The following is a 22052-nucleotide window of genomic DNA, read 5'->3' on the forward strand; positions in this document are numbered from 1 at the left end:
GCTGAGGATGTGGTGATGCTGTCCAGTAACAGAACTTTTATACACCATGAACTGCTGAACAAGACAAACCACATTTCACATTTCAGGGAAATGGGCAGCAAAAATAATGCCTTCCTGTCGACTGTTTAAAGCTTACATGACAATGTGAAATTATACTATTTAATCTCCACTCCTCAACCATTCCTGGCATATTTTAAAAACTAGACCTTGTGACTTCAATTTTAAACACCAGGATGCCACACTCAGTGTCCTTCTACAGCAGCAGTTTAATGTTGGCTAATCAGTTCCAAATACTGGTTATCGATCTCCTTGATTACTAATAATCGGTATCACATTCGGCCCTGAAAAAAAATGTATCAATCAAGCTCTAATGTTATTCTCATGACTTACAAGAAATCACATCATGACAAAATTGAAGAATGAGGGGGTGTTTTCTAAGTTGAGCATGGGTGTGTGCTTTGCTAGGATGTTCAAATAAAACAAAACACATAAGAAATGTCTAAAGCTAATTTAAAGATTAAATCAAAACAAAATCAACACGTTATCATTTTCTCTCTAATATGTATCAAGTTCAGTACTGAGGAATGGCCGTGTCTTCTTGTCAAACACAAGCTATTTCATATGTTTATTCATTGTGGCTCTGCTTTGCAGCCATATGCTGTATTCACATAATTGTGGAAAAATTGTTTTCTCTTGCATCAAACACTGTATGAGTCTCTGAAATACTGTGATCTGCTGCTTGCAACATTACTATTGCACTAAATGGTGTCGTTTAATATGCACCCCCAGGGTTTTTGGAGTGGTTACTATGTAACACAGAACATGTTGCTCAGAGCAGCATGGAAATTTTGATGCTCCTAAAATGCATCCGACTCCCCACTATAAATGTGTTCCAGAAAAAAGTATTAAACTGTGACTAAGTCAGGTAAATAAGTTCATATCTTGCTGTGGTAAAACACATTAACTTACAATCATGAAAATAATATTTTTTCTTACAATACCAGTCAATACCTGCAGGGAGATCATATGAGAATATTAGCTACTAACCAAGTGCAGCTACATAAATTGTATGTGAAATAAAAACAGATCCACAGAACATCAACAATAGACTGATTTAGTGTAACAAAAATGAAGGTGTCGAACCTGTGTGACTGGAATTAAATAAAAATGAAAGCATGTAAGTGACAGGGCGTGTCCGCCTGGGGAGTAGATGGGGCACGTGTAAGGTGCTTTTCAAGGACAATCGAGCTTGACATAAAAATTGTTCACAGCAGCAGATAGAGTTTACAACATTACAACAATTTTATTATTTTATTTTTTTTAATTAAACATAAAACAAAAACCAGACACAGATCAACATATACAAACTTGATCACACCAAACAAACCAAATAATAAACACAAAGATATAACAATACAGTGACAATCAGGCTTTCCAAAAATAATTTTCATCAGCAGCTTTGAATATAAATCAACAAATCAAATTGTTGATATAACTATTTTTTCTGTAACTGTTCATTACATTAGTACAGTAGTACAGTACTTTGAACTTCCTTCCAAAAAGGCTGACACAACATGACAGTACCAGAAAAGATGTACTGTCGATTCAGATTCTGTACAACAAAAACGACAGTCATCTGACTCAATAATACCCCCAATTTTTAAGATTTTTCTTGTGGGCAAAAGATTATAAATGATTTTTAACTGAAAAAATCTTATAATTGTATCTACTTATCACTTCAGCTTTGATGCACTCTAAGAAAGGATTCAGGAGGTTAGTTAGTATGACTTAAAAACATGAGCTTTTTCAACATAAAAAATCCAATTTGTTACATGTCCATTATTTTATTAAGTTGATAACTTATTTCAAGAAGTTGATCAAAATTAAAAATGAAGAAAGTTGTCTTCACTCAAAAATATATTGATTTTGGATAAGCATTTCTGCTTTCACTTAACAAAGAAAAGAATTAAGTTAATGAAACTTAATATTGTATTATAATATTAAGTTAGTGCAGCTTCCTATCACGTGTGCCAGCAGAGAACGTGACCAACGGCCATTTTATGCTGCCAGACTGCACCAGCAACAGAGGGAGAGACCGCAAGGAGTGAAGGTCAGGGGGTTGGATTAACTTTACTTGGTGAGTAAATATTTTTTTATTGTCTTTATTATATGTGCAACAGCAAGTAACTATCAGCGCTCAGTCCAGTCACACAACACTAAAAGTGAAATGTCCGCAGCATGCTTTGTCCTCAGCTTTTAGCCAGCTATCTAATGTCTTCAAAGTAAAAATATTTTTATGTTAAAAGTTGGTTAATTAAAAGAAAATAATATTCTCCACATGCAGTGTGCAAATGTAGGCTGAGAGCCAACACCACATCAAGTAAGTTACAGCCCCTGAAAATAAAATTAAGGGACTCCGCAAAATTATCAGTTTCTGTTTTTGGCTCCAGAAAATCAGTGTTCAAAATGAAAAAAAATTGCAGTGTTTTCAAACCTTGAGTATTGCAAAGAATATTAATCTTTTTTATATATATTTTGAACAGTTAATATTTTCTGCAAATACAATCAGAGAAACTTGTGATTTGGCAGTGATCTCTTTTTTTCTGTAGGATAGTAATAAGCTATTTATTTTGATCACATTTGATTTTAACTGTATTTTTTCTTCTTGTTTTTCAGAGACGGGAGAACTGGTCGCACCATCCGGTTAGGAAAGCAACATTTCCCAACAACAGTTAGCAACAGATAGCAACATTAAAACATTGAGAAACATCATATAGACAGCAAGTTATTACAACAGGACTAATGCTACATAAAATTTAAGTTCAAATAGACAGAACTTACATTTACATCACATCTGTACATTTTGTGAAGTTGTGCTGTATACACTTTATTCTATACAAGTTCAGTACATTTATTACATAACGCACAAACCAGCTTCATTAAGGAAGAACCCTGTTGAGATAGCAGGCAGTGACAGTGTTGACTGCAATAAAAATTGTTATCGATATTGAAGTTGCTTACAATAAATGTGCTTTGACGGTAAAACTGGAATTGCATTGTCTAATTTCTTCTGACTTAAGTGAAATAAGTTAGTTGTACTCAATAAAATTGAAGTAACAATTTGCATGGACTTTTCTGAGTAGAAAGAAAGTAAAATAAAGGAGTTATAGCAACTTAAATAGAGTAAGTTGACCACTTATTAACACTAAAACTTTGGTATAAAAATTTAGTTGGTTCAACATAATTAAGCTTGTAGAGGACAAAACAAATCAAGTTGGTTGTACTAGACTAATTGAGTTAGTCCAGCTACAAAAGTCTCATGGGAACTACTCAATAATGTCTTAGTTGGAATTACTTAAAAAGATAAATGCAAATTGTTACAACAATTTTTTTAAGTTGAGCCAGTGTATTTTTTATTAGAGTGTGGTTTTTTTTATAGATTGATCTGTGGGTAGTGCAACATTAATTGCATCCATTATACAAGTTTGTATTATTGGTTGTTTGAAGCACTGACCAAATCCAAAAACATCCAGTGCATTTTGTTCACTGTAAGCAAAGCTTGTGAAACCCTTTCAGTGTAGTGTATAGCTTGGCTATATGTTGCCTAGGAACACAAGCTATAAATGAATAAATGAAAAAATCATGTAACCCTTAACCTTTTTACAGACACCCCCATTTTTGTGATCAAGCCCAAAAATAATGTACCCAAAATGAGAGTGTTTCTCTGATACTCATGCAGTTTGAATCTGTGAGTGAGCAGGAGATGAGGAAAACATGTCAGTCAAGGATGTGGTGACAATACCCAATCTGCAGGTAACAGCATTTTCATACATGAGGAGTCCTGCACACAGAACTAGTTCTTGAACTACAGCACGTGCCATGAATACAAAAAAAGAAAAAAACAGGGCAAACCACATTTCACACTTCAGGGAAATTGGCAGCAAAAATAATGCCTTCCCGTCAACTGTTCAATTTGTGTCAAAAAGCTTGAATGACAACTTAAAATTATACTATTTAATCTCCACCCCTCAACCATTCCTGGCATATTTTAAAAATTAAACCTTGTGACTTCAGTTTTTGACATGCATTACATCTGCACTTGAACTTTGAACCTGAATTTATAAAAATATGACAACATACTGTTTGTTTTGAATCCCAATTCTAGATTTATATAAAGAATTTTTTTTTCATTATCCAGAAAACGGAAAGTGTAAAACAGGGACCTAGAAAAAAAAAAGAGAAAAACAACTGATAAGCTATTAAATCGTTAATCGGGTGAGTCATTGCACACAGTGGTTGAAACCAACCACATGGAGCCCATTGATGCAGAGGTTATACGCACATAGTTATTCATTCTCATTCTCATTTTCATCATGAAAAACAGGAACAATGACTACAGGTATTTGCTGAAGTGAATGTGGGTGTATACTTTGGGAGAGGTTTGAATAAAACAAAGCGAAAAGGAAACGCCACAAAACTAATTAACTAAATGTTTTGATGCCCAGCTGCTGCTGTTTTGCTTTGAAGTCGTATGGTGTGTTCACATTATCGTGAAAAAAACTGCTTTGTTATGCATCAAATACTGTTTGAGTCTCTGAACCATTGTGCTCCTAGCACCATTACCATTGTAGTAAATGGTGTAATTAGGTCAGTGCCCACAGGAGTTTCAGATTGGTAAACACTGCGCTAACCAAGTGCAGAATGGAAATTAAGACCACAGATCAAATGCATGAAGGCTTTAAATTAAATGTCTAACTTTGTTTGAAAAAATTAATAGTTTAAAATCAACTTTACTATCTGTATACATCCTGCATTTCTACTTCTTCCTGGTCTTGAATGTACAAAATGATTCCTTCAAAACCATTTACATTTTAGAGAAGCAAACAAAGGCTATTTCTTAGTTAACTGCCTTAATTTATTATCTGATGTGTAAGGTCTAATGCTGAACATCAAAATATTTACTCTTGTTCCACTTAATAATGATATCCATACAACATAAACTGAAAATATTCCAGTGGGGATGAATGTTGCTTTTAATTTTGAAGTAATTTGTTTGACTGGAAATAAATGAAAGTATCTCAGTCATACACGAGCCATCTGACAAAACAAGCTTGTGACAGGGTGAAGCTGGTGTGTACCTGTGGAGTGGATGGGGAACATGAAATGACAAATACTGTTTAATTGTCTTGAATTGCTTTTCAAGAAGCCTTGAGCTAGACTTAAGTGCAGCAGCTAAGAGTATCATTTAGTACAGCACTCCACAGAGTTTCAGAGAGGTAAATACTGGGCTGAGCAACAGGGACACCAGAAATGCTCTGAGTTACAATGCATTGAGAAAGTGTTCAGACCCCTAAACTTTTTTAACATTATGTGACGTTGCAGCCTAAAGCTATTCATTTTTTCCCTCATCAACCTACACTCAAGTTTTCCCTTTGTCGTTATGAGGTTTTGAGTCTTGATTGATCTTGATCGCTTCGCTTGAAACTGACCATATACAAGTCATAAATAATAAGTGAGTCTAAACTTAAATTTGTTTTTGGAATGTAAGAGAAAAATATAACCTGATTAAGAGAAAACACACTTCATATAGCACTTATAGGGGAGACTGGGTCAGGTATATAGAGCTTCTTTTAATAGTAAAAGCTGGGTGGGCTCTCAAGTCGAGTAGTAGAACTGATTTAAAGTCAAGTCCAATAGCATCACTGCAGAACGTGCTGACCATGCAGAAATCAGTGAACATGATTCACCAAAACAAATCAGGGAGATTTCACTCTTTTCTGGCCTAACCTTAAGAAATTCTTGAAAGAGCAACAGGATACCAGCTTTTATACCATGCATATTACTGGATCCTGCAAAGGCATACATTTGACATGACAACACTGTATATAGAGCAGAGGAAACTTTAATCAGAATTGCATTACATACAGCTGATATATTCAATCCTCTGCATAGTATGAATTACTGAATAAATTCGAGACAGTTAAGATTTCTTTAGAGGCAATATTGAAGAAGAAGGCAGATTAATTAGTTTTCTTCACCAGAGACATAAAGGATGCAAATAGGCCAAATCAATATCTAGGTGACCTTTTAAGAAATAGGTCCCATAACCAAAGCATATCGAGGATTAAGGACTTGAAATGTATCCTTAAATACTTAAACAGAGAAATAAATGGTATTTTTAAGGTGCTACAGCATGTTTCTGAATTTAAGACAAATTTCATGGAAAATATGATCTATTTCAAAATGATGGTTTTTCATTTTAAAGTTAGCATAAATCAGTATATGAATTTACCTGTAATTTATATGTAAAAAAAAATGACTGAGCCTTAAAAAGATATAAAATATGTGTAAACTGTAGGAAAATAAATGTATGTCCGGCACACTGTGTGTTACTGGTTCATTGCAATTAAAGTAAGTCAGTCAATCAATAAATGCGATATTGTACCTGATTAAATAAAAGTGAGCGGTATTTGAGAATAATGTGGCCCCAAAATGCATTTCTCACTCTGCAGATGGTTTGTAGCGGTTACACCTCTCTCCAGTCAGATGACGATCACAGGTCAGAGTCAAGGAGAACTCAAAGCCGCTTGAGTCGTTTGAGCAGGTGTAACCGTAGCTCCCCCGCTTCAGGTACAAAGAACATGTTAACAGAAGGTCGTCATAGTACCAGTCATCATCCCAGACCTCGATCTTCAACTCATAAGCTGTGTCCACCTTCATAAAAAAAGAGACATTAAAACAACAAACAACATTAAATTTACTATCACCTTGCAAATCCTGAGACCAGGTCTGCATATTGTATTGAGTAAAAGGGCCTAATTCGTTAAACGTCTGTAAACACAGATATGAACTTGACTTGTGCAATTAGATAGTATTTCATCAATACTATCTCATTGAAAATGAACAAAATGAACAAAACTAGCTAGCCACTGCTTTCTGACAGCAAGTCACTGTAGCGTCCAGTCTGCCCTCAGCTGCTCAGAGGGCGTATTATAACCTCTTGTCTTTTAAATGTAACTATGGCTGAGTGTTAGACTTAAGCCAGATAATGAAAAGATATCCTGGTTATGCTGAACTTGCTTCTTAGCACAGGCTTCTTAGCTCAGCTGACTAGGCTGAAGGATGGGGCTAAAGTTTTTCTTTTGTGTTGTTTTGTGCTGATGTTTAATGAGATTTACTGACATTTCCCAGATCGTAATGAGTGTTCCACTCGGGGTCGTCTGACTCGACCGTTCTAGTCTTGCGGGAGATGGAACCATACCTCATCTTAGCATAGCTGTGAATTGGAGAAAACAAGACACAACAACACTGGAATGATTAGTGACCGATTAGCAATTGATTGGAACTACGATGAAGCCCAAAAATAATGTACCCAAACTAAAATAAAGAGATAAACATAAAGAAAATTAACTTAAATCACAACAGCACATTTTGTCTTGTTCTCTTGTCCTTACAATTACTGAAGACTTGACATGACTCTGCACCTTAGTATACATTTAATGAATTTTCACATTTGAATGTAGTTGCATTCAGTGTCCTTTGGCACATTCATGAATTAATTATTAATAATTAACCAATGCAAAGCAACAGAAAATTGCATATGCATATGCTTCCAGAGTATGTTGTATAACATTTGCTTGATGTGAGCAACACAAACACCATGTTGTGCCTGTTAACTAACATTAATGTACTGCAGTGAGGAAATGTGGGGGAGGATCTCTCTTGGGGAAAAGCCCTGTGTACCTGAGAACTGATTACTGATGGCTCTCACCTGTGTTTAAGCTTGTGGTGGATGAGCTGGAGGACATGTGAGATAGACTGATGCTTTTGTCCATGGTTGAGGCTGGGACATCTTGAGGTTGAGGCCGCTGTCAGCAACTTTTTCATGTTTAATATTTATAAACTGATTGATGATTTATCTTGAAAATAGACTTTAATAATTGGACGCCCTGTGAAGGCCCATGCAGTCAACACTGGTAGCTTATGGGGCCCTCTGCCTCTCCCTATTGGTAGAAAGGGTTCTGATCTGATCTGGAGTGATGTGCATTAGGCGGGCAGTGTATTTACTGCTGTGCACTGGTACTGTGCTCAATATTTCTCCCAGGGTGTGTGTAAAGTTTATTCTAATTCATTTGCAGTGGGTTGCTGTGTGTTATGTGTCATATGGTGTGTCTTGTGATCGACCTTTGTGGACACATTTCATGTAGTTTTAATGAACCGATGTTTTTCAATAAAGGCTGTTTATTTTATCCCGATCCCTTTCTGCCTCTGACACCGGACCAGACTGAGGTAACAACGGTCGTTGCAGCTTTACGCTACCTTTTAAAGTCCTTGATAATTACAGTTTATTGCAATATATTAACGCCAGAAACACAGATTAGCTTTCACTGAGAACCCCTCCTTGACCACTGACTTATAGTAGATTTATTTGAGTGCATCATATTGCTGTCCTTCTGTAACTTGTGGTGTAAAGTGCATAGTCCTTTCATAACTTTAAATCTGTTTGGACCTCACTCTGACCGTCACTATGGTCTAAATAGAATAATCTTTGTTCTGCCTACTTTCAAGACCTTATGTAAACAAAGTCATGCCCATCACCTAGAAGTGGAACATCCTGCACTATAAAAGCTGGGTAAACTTCTATGTGTTAACGGTTAACCTTTGGTCTCACAGATCCAGAGGTACATTCGTAACTTAAGTTTTAACAACTTGGGAAATATGTGATGCATAACAGCAGTTAAGACTCTTTTCACTCTTTGTTGTATATTACCAGTCACCAGAAACATTAGTCCTGTACTGCTGAGTGCCATCAGTTACAGTTCCTACATTTCAAGGTAACTGTAAATATTTCAACACAAAGATATATAATGTGAAATACATTTGCCTACTTACTCACTAAGTAGTCGCTACTTACGCGTCACTCTTAGAAAATGAATCTCCATTTAGACCCCATGCTCGGACAATGGTCACCTCTAGAGTCCCCCTTGAGGACTCTTTAGGACAGCAGTTGGAATCCAGGTTAGGAGTGTACCATCCACAGTTTGGTTCTCTGGGTGAGGTCCGCTGAGCGTTGTCTAGTAAGTACTGCTCTATGGCAGCCTTCATACCTAACTTCTGTGACCTGTTTGGCACCAGCTTATAGATTGGCCTAATGTTGTACTCAACAATAGCAGGGTGATCCTTGAGCGCCTTCAGCCAGTTTTTGTAGTTCAGGGAGTCATCATGAGTGAGTGAAAACTCCCCCGTCCAGCTTGTGCCTCCTGCCACCTCTGTGAAGTGCTGGTGGAGACCAGAGCCATACAAGGAGGCGATGTCCTGGTTCTGTAGGACACTTTGGCATGATTGTTGGTTATAGGATAATCCACTCTTCCCCAAGCCTACAGAGATACCCAGTGATAAGCAGGAGTGCACCTAGAAGACAAAGGGGGTTATTTATACTCAGTTAGTAGATAGTAGACTGCATTTAAATAGTGCCTTTATGCTGAGAGCAGTGAACAGTCTCTCAACATAGCTTAACGCCTGTGGAAGATCTTCATCCTACACACCACATGACAGAATATCTTTTGTAAGAATGGTGTTCATCTCTCCAGTAGAGTTCAGAGACCCAAACAATCTGTGCCAAAGAGCACTAAAGCCACTCTGGTGGTCCTAGTGGCTCAACATCACACTAAGACACTAAGGGTCTATATTGTGTTATTTTCTTGTAGTTGTCATCCATCTCTATGCTGCTCAAGTTCTAGAGAAGCTGTAACAAAAACTTGCCATTGATAGAAATTACATTTACTTGAATTAAGTCAAACAGTCCTACAATATATTTTAAAGGTCCCACATGTAAAAAGTGAGATTTGCATTTTGAGTCTTTTTTTGGTGATACAGCAGGTCCAGGTTATCTGCTATATAAATACTGTGAACATGCATACCTGTTTGGCAGTGTAGCAGTGTATGTGTTTGTCTTGCACACGGCGAGGGTACATATATACAGCTTTTGTGCTCCATGTACCTTACTGACAGAGAGCCCATTTAGTGAGGACAAACAGGTACGTGCAGCAGTGACTCGCCTGAGTCGGCCCCCAAGGCGGACCTGAAAAGAAGTTTTTTATTTACAAGATAAAGAAATCAATATGGTGTCTGTGTGTGTGTGTATGTGTGTATTAGTTGTATGTGTGTGTGTGTGTGTGTGTGTTTAACTTGCCTTCCCTTTGAGGACAAAAATCAAGTCCCCATAACATAAATCATCCAATTTTAGGGTTATGACTTATAACTAAGTCAGTTTCTGTAATGTCCACCGTGTGTGTGTGTGTGTGTGTGTGTGTGTGTGTGTGTGTGTGTTTGTGCACGTGTGTGGAAACCTTGCGGATGTAGTGTGTGCCATAGGTATGTATAATCTCCTTGTACTGATCCCTGGCCGAGGAGGTGTAGTGAATTGGCAGCCTGGACAAATCCTTAATGAACTCAGAGCTGAGGGGTGGTCTGCTTGACACACGGAAACTAGACATGTGGAAATAGAAAAGGAAATGATCTTATCTGAAATTACTTTAACAAACCTGGCTGAACAATCTAATATTGTGTGGTGATGCAGAGGTCTCCAGACCCTACCCGTAATGCTTACAGCTGACCCTGTGAATGCTGAAGGTGTAGCGGTCCTCTCTGGTCCTGGCTGAAGCAAAGGTGTAAGCAGCAGAGCGTGTTCCTCCCAAGTCCAGGTTGGCAGCTACAAACTTATCTAAATTGAGACCAATCTGATAAATGACATAAAAAATAAAATTTCACTTTAACGTATCATCACTTATTCTGTTAGCATCAAGGATATTAAGGACAATAAATTTAAAAGGGAATTAATGAGCCATAAAGTGCATTAATATGCACCATGCTTAGGAAGCAAGATGCTCCAAAAGCTATGACACCATTAGAAAAAAAGTGAACAAATCACTGATTGATCAGTGATTGTTTTGGTGAATTTTATTTTCATCTATTGTTTTCTGTCAGGGTTAGGTTGTACGTCTTCCTACCTTCCAGTCATGACTGTCCTGGGACATGTAATTGTTAATCAGAGAGCTGTGGACACAATTAAAGGGACAGAAACACAATTTTAAAATGATGTTTTGCAGGTTTTCCCCGTTGAGTCTGTTAAAATTGCTTTTTTCTATTCTATCTATTCTATTTTTCCTATTTTTCAGTTACAAATTAACATAAAATATGAATGGATTTGTTACATTTCCTTATGATAAGAGAAGACAATTCAGGGTAAGGAGTAGCTGAAATTGAGCTTATGAGTCTGTAATCTCAAACACTCCTATGCTCATTAAAGGGGAATATTGCTCATTTTCATGCCTCTGCGCTGGCAACAGCCAGAGACATATTTCCTGCAACTTGGCTGGTTGATTATTATGTTTAATATTATCTTTGTTGGGTAATTATAGTGTCACAATTAAGATAAAAAGCAATGCTGTGATCTTTAGACAATGAATGGGGAGCTGAATATGTGCCATTCTGTAAGATGCTGAATGGAGCTGTTAGACCTCAATTTGATGCCATGAAAACTTTGATTTCATGCAAAGACACCAGTTGGATGAGAAAATGAATGTCCTAGTCAGTGCTTTTGGAGATTTTACAAAAGAGGAGAAAACACAAAGGCTCATGCATATTCATAAGTATTCACTTGCCTGTCTTGAAGCACAGATATGTCATATCTAAAATATGAAAATGGTTGATAAAACTCTTTTGTAACTCAGTGATTATAATGCTGTGTGATAAGCATGCTGTACAATACCTGATGGAGGTGTGCGCTGTGCTGTGGATATCAGTATTGCATTCAGTGAATGCACGCCAGTCCAATACAGAGACTGGTAGCTGAAAATGAAGGTGAGAACAGCAGGGTTAACATGCACGCATAAAATACACATTACTGTTTAAGATGCTGTATAATATAAAACTGTGGTTGTACAACTAATATTGAAATTACTCTCTGCAGCTTGTTGTCTTGGAGAGGGTTGGAGCAGAGAGTACAGGTGCCATTTGGAGTGAGGAAAGTCTTCACATCAAGCAAGTAGGCTCCTTTCTGTTGTAGGGTGACCACGTCAAAACCCTCCCCCACCAGGTTGTAGCCTGGCACAAAGGGAGCGGACTCACACTGTATGCGGTTCCCAGGCTGACAGGAGAGGACGGGGGAGTGGTACAACAGAAAGAGGAGGAGACTCAGGTAGAGAGGGGGCGGAGTTGAAAAGGAGAGCATGGCTGGACTCAAAGAAATACTGAAATATTTCAGAGAAAGACAGAGAGAGCAAAGAAAGTTACTGAATATAATGTCAACTGTATATGTCATTATTAATGAAGATAACAAGAACCACAAATATTAGTTGGCCCCTTACCATGTTGTGGGATGAAATGTCACTCTACCTCCTCCTCTCCATTATATACTCTGTTTGGGTACTTTGCTACGATATCTTGCAACCGTTTACCACGGTGTGGTTAATTTGTGCCTACTGTTTGATGGATTCTGTGTCTGGAATCATGCAAATTAAAGGTGATTACCTTTTCATGTACCTCTGCTGTATGTATCTCTCAGTGGAGATGAGAAGAGCGAGCCACCCCAGGGTGCAGTGCGACTGTTAAGTCTGCAGGTAACAGCAGACATTCTGCTCATACATACTGGATAATAGCTTAATAATGAACACAGGCACTGTCACAGTAAAATAAAAACAGCACTACCCAGAGCTCATGACCATACATTTGGAACAAAGATTGACTGGTAATCAAAAGCTTTGACTTCTTTTCAGTTCAGTCTTCGATCCAGTAGAGCATCCACATTACTGCTGATGCTGCACCGGCCACCAAATCAGAGGGAACAATCCAATGATTTCAAGTTGAGAACCATGGCCTCAGACCTGGAGGTGCCGACTCTCATCCCAGATGCTTCACACTCAGCTGCAACTGCCCCATTAAGCACCGGAGGTCACGTTCTGATGAAGCCAACAAAACTACATCATCTGCAAAAAGCAGAGATGCAATTCTGAAGTTCCTAAACTGGTTACACTCAGCTTGGCCACGCCTTGAGACCCTGTCAACGAATACCACAAACAGGATTGGAGAGAACTCCAGTCCAGGTATGGTTGTATCTCTCTGTCATGCTAAAAGCTGGTCTGTTTGTGAAAGGAGGATCCTTTGTCTCTGTTTCCCATGAATTTGATAGTTTGATGGTGGGTCTGGTTGAAGTTAGTGGCCCACTACACTACACTGCCCACTGTTTCATCTTGCCATGTGGTAATTTGTGGGATTCATACAGTTTCACAAGCAGTTCTCCTTGTGTACAACAAATATTGCAGATATAAAGAAGTTGTGTGTGAGCACTGATGGTTTATCACCATAAGTGCACAAGAGAAGAATGGATTCAACAAAATAGTCGTAAATTTGGAGGCAACTATGTAGAAGCTGGCTTCTATGACAGGGCAATGATCAGGAGCAGACTTCAAAACAAAGCTTTTGGAACATCCCTCACATTCCCCAGCTCTTAAAAACGCTGCCTCTGAAAGTGGGGGAAATTCCATTTTATTTTTCAGTCTGTGTGCGTGTGTGTGTGTGTGTGTGTGTGTGTGTGTGTGTGTGTGTGTGTGTGTGTGTGTGTGTGTGTGTGTGTGAAGCCCTTCCTGTCATCTAGACGCTGCCGGGAAAATCTGAGGCACAGACACCAGGCAGCATTTCATACTTAAAACAGAAGTTCAAAAGCTGGATGTGTAGCTGAGATATGGCTGATTTTAAATGTGATTGATTACAAATGACTTTTTATTGGCACTTTCCCATGATGTGACTAACACCCATCAAGAGCTGCCTATAGGCCACTCACAGACAGTCTGACCAGGTTTGGTTAGATAGCCTGGTGCAATCTGGACGCAATTACTGCCTCACCGGTGAGTCAGACCGCCAAGCATGGCACAGAGTTGGTAAGGGCACTTTTATAATATAAATAAATGAAAATCCCACAGATTCCTCTGAAAGTGCATGCAGCTTATTGTGCACACGTTGTGCAGAGCTGACGTGTGTGCGTCTTGACCACCAACACGGCGAAAGCTGGTCGGTTCACAGCGACACAGTTTATTATCAAAATCAACTATAGACCCAGTTTTTCAAAATAAAAGAGACCCAGCTTGTTATATTGACAGTTTTCCTGCATTAAAACGACACACTGCTTTCTATTTGACACGGGTCTGAAATGTAAACGGTGTTTTACCTGTGTTCATCTGCGAATGATGAACTTCTGCAGGAGAGGTGAGAGCTTAGGATACACGGCAGTCCATGAAGACGCGCTCCGGAGCTGCTGTGTGAAGCAGGAGAATCTCCCTGAAATCTGCGCAGTGTGCTTTGGAGGTGGTTTAACTCTCAGTATTGAGGGCAGAACATTAACCTCCTCTCAGCTTTTGGAGAATCTGTTATTAACACAATTAGACATATTTGGAGTGGGTGTGGGTTAAGATGGGGAATCTCTCATACATGGAGGGAAACGTGATCCTCATTACATTTTAAGTCTTAAAATCTCAGTCTGACCTATTAAAGACTGTTGATGGCGTCTTTCTACCTGTTCCAGAAAGCTGATGGCACTGTTCCACTTCGAGTAATCAAGGCCAGGAAGAGTCTTGGTTGTTAGATCAGAAATGAGGATGGCAGCTTATGAGCAAATAAATAAAATAAAAAAACAGGCAAGTAGCAAATCAGAGGAGAAAGGATAGTAAGAATAGTAAAAGATGAAGAGCCATAAATGTGTGTCAAATAAAACAGAAGATTAAAATGCTTGGATGAATGTGTTTTAATGGGGGCATTTGTTTGTGTATTTCGTGGCTAAAAAATGTTTTAAGAACCAAGCCACAGTCCTCCATCCTCATTCTGTGTGAGCTGTGTGTAAATGGCACATGATTTTGAAGAGGTCTGTGATACCACCTCTGCTTGTGAGTTGGTCTGAAGAGTCAGAAACACTTTACACAAACTACTTTGGTTTGGTGTTAATTAGCAAATGTTAGTGTGATTACGTACTATAACAAGTTGGTAACATGGTAAACATCACACCTGCTAAGTATCATATTAACATTGTTATTGCCTGTTAGCATGTTAGCCTGTACCTCAAAGCACTGCCATGTTCAGCACCACAAAGCTGCTAGTGTAGCTGTAGACTCTTAGATGTTTTTATAAATTAAAGTAGATCACAAGTATATAGACTATGATATATCTTTTGCAGCTATTAAAGTAACATCGATAGAATAACTATGAACAAAACAATTTAACCACTGAGTGTAAGGAATACATTTGCAGAAATATTTTAACGTATTTTTTGAAATTCATTTTGTAATTCATTAAGTACCCAGCGCTATATTTTCACTTTGATGCCTTGTCCTTTCCTCATGTGGATATATGGAGCATGTCATCATACACAACAAGACAAAAGGTTAAATGCTAATTTAACTTGCCAGAATTACATCCTCGTTTCAGTACCATGGACAGCGTCACTCAGCCAGGTCAACCAAAACACTTATTTATATTTATAAACCTCGATATTTAATAGGAAATAATCTTGAAATGCAATAGCACAATGGCTGTCAACATAAAAGTAAGTATTTGTTAGTAGGCTATGCATATAGACACTTATTAATTCATCAGAAGCAGGGATATATAGACCAGGTGAGGGAACATAGCAAACAGTATTTTGGACATTCAGATTGGGAACCACAACTTTATACAGCTTTATTTGTGTGTCCTTGTACCAGTGTGACTGACTGGTTCCTTGAACTTAAAGCAAGTAATGAGCAGATCTGATGTCACACTTTCAAGAAAAAGGAGCAGTATTTATACGTGGCGTGGCCCCAGATTGCTCCTCACTGTAGAGATGGTCTGTAACGTTGACACCTGTCTCCAGTCAGATGAGGGTCGCAGGTCAGAGTGTACTGGACTTCAAAGCCGCCTCTCTTGGCTGGACAGGTGAATCTGTGTGTCCCCTGGCTCAGGTACCTCACACATGATCCCAGAAGGTCGTCCCAGGTCACGTCCTTATCCCAGACCTCAACCTTCAAACCCAAGTGAGTATCCACCTTCACAAAAAAAATAAATTTAAATGTTAATGACAGATTACCTTGAATCCATGTTTTTTTTTTTTAATTTGAGTAAACTGCCTGTTTTCACCTTTTTGGATCCCTCTAAAGAGATGGTAGATCTGGTAACTCTAGTACATTACCTCAAAACGTACATTAGAACTCAGCCGGTCTAGAGATTGAATAACTGAATTAAGGTTTTTCTTTTGATTTGATGCATAAAGAGAAGATTTACTGACCTTGCCCAGATTATAACGAGCGTTCCACCTCGGGTAGTTTGACCTGATCCAATGAGTCTTGTGGTAGATGGAACCGAACCACATCTTAGCATAGCTGTGAAAAGGAGAAGGAAAGGCAACTGATAAATAAATGTTGTTTTGGATATACCACCTTCAGCTCTTCATCCGTGACCTCACTCTAATCACCCCTCAGTCTTGCCAGTGAGATCTCCTTTCAGATCCCAGGCTCGGACGATGGTCACTACAAGTGTCCCCCTCCAGGCCTGTTTAGGACAGCAGTTGGAAGCCAGGTTGGGAACGTTCCACCCACATTGTGGTTCCTTGGGTGAGGTCCTCACAGCGTTGTCTTCTAAGTACTGCTCTATGGCAGCCTTCATCCCTGCTCTCTGTGTCTCATTTGGCAGCAGCTCATACATTGGTCGAAGGGAGTAAGAAATGATATCGGGGTGGTCCTTGAGGGTGCTCAGCCAATTCTTGTAACCCAGGGAGTCATTATGGGTGAGTGAAAACTCTCCCAACCAACCAGTGCCTCCCGCCACCTCTGTGTAGTGTTGGTGGAGACCAGAGCTGTATGAGGTGGCGACGTCCTGGTTCTGTAGGATCTTGTTGCAAGATTGTTGGTTGCCAGATAATTTCAGCTTCCCCAGGCCTACAGAAACACCAAGTGATAAGCAGGACTGCGCCTAAAGGGCACAAGGGGAAATAAGATGTTGTTTATAGCCAGTGGTCAGTAGAATTAAATAATGCCTTTAACATAAGAGCAGTGAAAGGGTCTATCCTGATATAAGAAATTCTATATGAATGTATTAGTTTATGGTATTTGGCACATAATAGCATACAAATGACTTTCATTTGTTCTTCTGTACCCTACTGAAACATATCTTCTTTGTCTTTCAAGGCAGTTTATCAGCACATATGCTTTTGTGCATATGGAGTGTGTACAAATATGTTGATAAGTTGCACCTCATTTGAAGAGAGCCCATTCAATGAGGACAAACAGGTACGTGTAGCTGTGACTCGTCTGACTCGTCCCCCAAGATAAACCTGAAATGAAGTAATATGTTGTTAAGACAGAAACTATGGTGTTTTTTTATTGTAAAATTAGGAAATTAAAATACTGTCTGTGTGTGTAAACCTGGCGGATGTAGTGTGTGCCATAGGTAAGTATAAGCCCATTGTACTGATCCCTGGTGGAGGAGCTGTAGAAACTTGGCAGCCTGGCCAAATCCTTAATGAACTCAGAGCTGAGGGGTGGTCTGCTCGACACACGGAAACTAGGCACGAAGAGACACAAAAGGAAATGATCTCATCTGAAATTGATTTTTAATTATAAGCTTAGCTGAAATATGTGACATTCTGTGGTGATGCAGGGAACTTCAGACCCTACCCGTAATGCTTACAGCTGACCCTGTGGGTGCTGAAGGTGTAGCGGTCCTCTCTGGTCCTGGCTGTAGCGAAGTTATAAGCAATGGAGCGTGTTCCTCCCACCTCCAGGTTGGCAGATACAAACTTATCTAAATTGAGACCAACCTGATGAATTAAATCAAAAATAAAATTTCGTAAACTGTTCAATGTTCAACCATGATCACCACAATATTGTGTATTATTGGTTGCCAGTATAGGATCTTTATTGACTTTATTCATTTTATTCTCCACAACAATTTCCTGAAAAATGCAGTGGAAAAATAAGTGAATGAGTCACCTTATAATTTGATTGTCTTGGTGAATTTAAATATTTAAACTTATTAACAAGAAAATTTTCTACTTATTCAGTTCATAACAATCATGTCAACGGTAGATGTGAGATTCTTCCTACCTTCCAGTCGTTGCTGTCCTGGGAGGTGTAAGTGTTTATCAGTGAGCTGCGGACACAGTTGACAGGAATTAATCATCATTAAAGCTCTTTCTGAGAGTCTTTTCTGCCTTTTGAATATATGTCAATGTTTGTATTTATAAATGAACACAAAATAGCAGAGGAACTGTCAGGTTCTGTTAGCCTGTGTCTGTAAAATTGCACCATTTCCACAAGACAGAAGATTTTTGATTCTGTAATCTGACTATGCTGTAAAGTCAGGCTGATCTTTAAACAGTGAATGTGGAGCTGAATTTGTGGCCACAAGACACTGCCATATTGAAATAATATCATATGTTTTAGCATGGGTAAGACAAAAACATTTAAACCTGACTTTTATTCTAGATTTCATGGTTCAGACACTGATGAGAAAGTCAGTGTCTTACTTGCAAAAGAGTAGAAATCACAAAGGCTGAGTTCTCTTGCTTATACCGGAGGAAGATTTTGATGTCTTTTCTTTGTCTCACAAAATAAATACAATCTTATTTGCAGATCACAATAATCTGACTTGTTTCTCCTAAACCCCTCATTAGGAGAAATAAGGAGCAAGAGAAGAGATCTAGATCTGAGAAATCAATCCTGTCCAATTTGGGAATAACAGGAGAAACACAAGAAAAGCAGGAGATCTTATGTGCTTACACACCTTCATTTGATCACAATCACAATTTCAGGTGTTGTGCATTTATAAGCCAGCAAAGTTTTCTTTAAGATCTTACTGTTGTCTTAAGAGCTGATTATTTCAGACAAGTAAAGATCAGAGAAGTGAGAGAAAAAGGAAAAAAAAATCTTAGGAGAAGATCTTAGGAGATAGAGAGTTAAGATAAAGAAATACAAAAAAAAAAAAAGGTCATAATCTCATATTGAACTTAAATTAAGATCAAGTGTGTCTAAGACAAAGAAGCGATCTTATTTTTGTATTTTCATTTCCTCTGGGTGGTGCTTATTCAGAAGTATTAATTGAGCTAGTGATTATAATGCTGTGTAATAACAAACCTGATGGAGGTGTGTGCACTGCTGTATAGATCATCACTGCATCGGGTGAATGCGCGCCAGTCCACTGCAGAGAGTGGCAGCTGAAAACAGAGGTGAGAACAGCATAGTCAACATACACAAATAAAGTTTGTGAAACTGATTTAGCTGCTGCAGAATTATTGTTAAATTTATGTACTATTTACTTTCTGCAGTCTGTCATCCTGGAGAGGGTTGGAGCAGAGGGTACAGGTTTCACGTGGGGTGAGGAAAGTCTTCACATTGACCATGTAGGCTCCTTTCCGTTGCAGGGTGACCACATCAAACCCCTCCCCGACCAGGTTGTGGCCTGGTACAAAGGGAGCGGACTCACACTCAAAGAGGTTCCCGACCCGACAGGAGAGAACAGGGGAGTGGTACAACAGAAAGAGGAGGAGACTCAGGCAGAGAGGGGGCAGAGTTGGAAGGGAGCGCATGGCTTGGATCAAAGAGGCGCTGAAATGTTTCAGACGAAGACAAATAGAGAAGATGAGAAAGTAAGTGATTATTATTTTGGTTGTAGATGATTGTCAGTGAAGGTAAAGAACAGGTTCCAGGCCTCTTTTTGACAGTAGCCTGATTTTTCTAATGCAAATGCATAACATCTAAATCTTATAGGCTGTATGCACTGTAATATAAACACATCTACCTACCCAACAACCTATCTACCTACCTTAGAAAACTGTCTATTTTCCTGCTGGTGGTATCTCTGGTGGTCCATAGTGAAGACAGCAGCAGTTTATGCTGAATGTTTAAAAACACATCACACTGATGCACAAGGTGAGATGCTCAGTCATTATCATAAAATGTGCACTGTAGTTTGAGTCTCTCAAATACACTGTTCAACATGGAGTTGTAAATTCTCACTTGTACACCAAATATTAATCCGCCACTCAAAATAGTCCCAGACAAATATACAATATGCCTTTGTTTGAGTGAAAGGGCTCAGGGCTCAGATGTTTTATGAATATAAAGAGCCTTTGTAGACATTAACTATTTATGACTTTCAGGAGGAACCAAAGGGCTTAGGACTGAGTAATAAATCTTTTTTATAATGCCAGCCTCATACTTTAAGACTGCATTCTTATGTTACATACACTCAATTGCATGTTACTAGTGCTGTCTGGTTGAAGAAGTACTGCCCCACTACATAACTATTAATATTTAAAACCAGAGTGAGAGTTTGAATTGTTCTAGTATTGGTACTGGATGAATTAAACAGTATTTACACATATCGATAACCTTTAAAGATACCACCACAGTGCAGATAATTGTAACACCTGTTTGGACTGTCACAAATTTACCAATAAATTGTAGTGAGATTATGATCATCAGTATTACCCATATAACACAAAGACATTTTAATTATAATAAATCAATTTTTATTTCCCTTAGAACCGCACACACCAGTACAAGATTACTGTCGACTGGTGTCACTCCACTTATATGCTGAACTGCCATGTCAGTGGCATCTCATACAGACACTGATGTTTTGCTTCTGGGTTGAGTTTGACCACAAGGGCTGACTTTCTTTGCATTCATACAGTTAAACATTTAAAACTTGAAGGCTTCAAAAGCTTGAACAAAGAAAAAAGGGCAAAACAATTATTGATCTAAACGTCCGATTTCAGAAAATAATGCCAGCACACTATACAGAAGTATAAACTCAGTGAAATCACAGTGAAGTCTTGCAAATCTGAGAGTTTCTTTTGTCATTATTTATTGATAAAGTTCAAAGCATCAGAGCCCAAGTCATGCTCTCTGTTTACTGCATCATGCAGTGGTTCATCTTAGGTTAAGTTTAGATTTTAAAATTCATTCTCAGGATGCTCTATTAAATAAATATATCTATTAAGTACTGTTGATGATATGTACCTGCTCCAAATGCCCAAAAAGTTGATGTTGCTGTTCCACTTCCAGTCATCAAAGTCAGAACTAGCCGGAGAAAGAGCCCTGGTTCTTTGAACAGAGATAAGCTGAGGATGGCAGCTAATGAGGAAATACAAGATAGAAAGGGAGCAGAAAATCAAAGGAGATAAGGATGGTAAAAAATCAACCAGGAGTTGCTTATTATTTCCTGGTTTTAAGATATGACCTTGGACTAAATTACAACACAAAGCCCACTCTTCATACACTGTTACTGTTTTCCTTTCCTACCTTGCAACTTTGATTTTAGCGCAGCGCCTGTGTTTGTCTCCCTCTGTTTTCACACCCTGGTATTCTGCCGAGTCTACTTGAGTTGGTTTAAGCAGTTAAAAACAAAAGTGAACATAATCCAGAATATAACTATTGAAAAGCTGAAGGGTGCTTTTGTGTGTGTGTGTGTGTGTGTATGTGTGTGTGTGTGTGTGTTGATTGGTTTGTTGGTTGACCCACCTCTTTGGTCTAGACTGAAATGTCAACAACTATTATATGGATTGCCTCGAAATTTTTGGATGCTACCAAAATGTGAATGTTTGAACTCATCCTGTTATAGAAATTTCAATCTTATAAATAGTAGATGGACTTTCATAAAGTTTTTAACTTTCAGTTCTGAGGTAAGAAAAACTACTGATTTTGGCAAACCCCTTATTCTATTGTTAATTCTACTTTTGGTATTTAGTGAAATGTCTTCACAACTTTAAGACTGTTTGCTGTGACACTTGGTAGCAACATTCATGTCTCTGCAGGATCAATTGTAATCCCTTTAGTGACCCCAGAACTGTTCATCTATTTCCATAATCAGGTCAAAACTTGTCCAGGACACAGTAGTTTTTGGCGTAATAGCTGCAAAGCTGATGACATTCAACATGCTAGAATAAGATGGTAATCATAGTAAACATTACACTTGCTAAATATCATTGTTAGCAATGTCACTGTGAGCAAGTTAGCATATAGCTCAAA

General features: G+C 38.5%; 2 protein-coding genes across 4 annotated transcripts; both read right to left on the reverse strand.

Annotated features, from left to right (window-relative positions):
- Positions 1-6250: 6250 nt before the first annotated feature.
- LOC139636773 (perforin-1-like) lies at positions 6251-15855 on the reverse strand. Of its 3 annotated transcripts, XM_071505076.1 has the most exons (11): positions 14225-15855; positions 12532-12614; positions 11963-12251; positions 11771-11850; positions 11010-11055; positions 10597-10739; positions 10350-10488; positions 10001-10081; positions 8915-9411; positions 7183-7276; positions 6251-6714 (listed from the first exon to the last, which is right to left on the reverse strand). In XM_071505076.1, exons 2-11 carry the CDS (start codon positions 12537-12539, stop codon positions 6502-6504), a joined length of 1590 nt encoding a protein of 529 aa, XP_071361177.1. In that variant the 5' UTR covers positions 12540-12614; positions 14225-15855; the 3' UTR covers positions 6251-6501. The 3 variants fall into 3 exon arrangements, with proteins under 3 accessions (XP_071361177.1, XP_071361175.1, XP_071361176.1); XM_071505074.1 differs by having other exon boundaries at positions 11963-12614; XM_071505075.1 differs by lacking the exon at positions 14225-15855 and having other exon boundaries at positions 11963-13174.
- Positions 15856-16922: 1067 nt separating this feature from the next.
- Positions 16923-21347, reverse strand: LOC139636775 (perforin-1-like). The gene is made up of 7 exons (XM_071505078.1): positions 21045-21347; positions 19337-19625; positions 19155-19234; positions 18126-18171; positions 17697-17839; positions 17273-17583; positions 16923-16992 (listed from the first exon to the last, which is right to left on the reverse strand). Exons 2-6 carry the CDS (start codon positions 19604-19606, stop codon positions 17400-17402), a joined length of 723 nt encoding a protein of 240 aa, XP_071361179.1. The 5' UTR covers positions 19607-19625; positions 21045-21347; the 3' UTR covers positions 16923-16992; positions 17273-17399.
- Between the last annotated feature and the right edge of the window lie 705 nt (positions 21348-22052).

Source organism: Trachinotus anak, unplaced genomic scaffold (assembly GCF_046630095.1).
Source record: "Trachinotus anak isolate AG129_WGS33_773 ecotype Australia unplaced genomic scaffold, CSIRO_AGI_Tana_v1 ptg000019l, whole genome shotgun sequence".
In the NCBI taxonomy this organism is placed as follows: domain Eukaryota; kingdom Metazoa; phylum Chordata; class Actinopteri; order Carangiformes; family Carangidae; genus Trachinotus; species Trachinotus anak.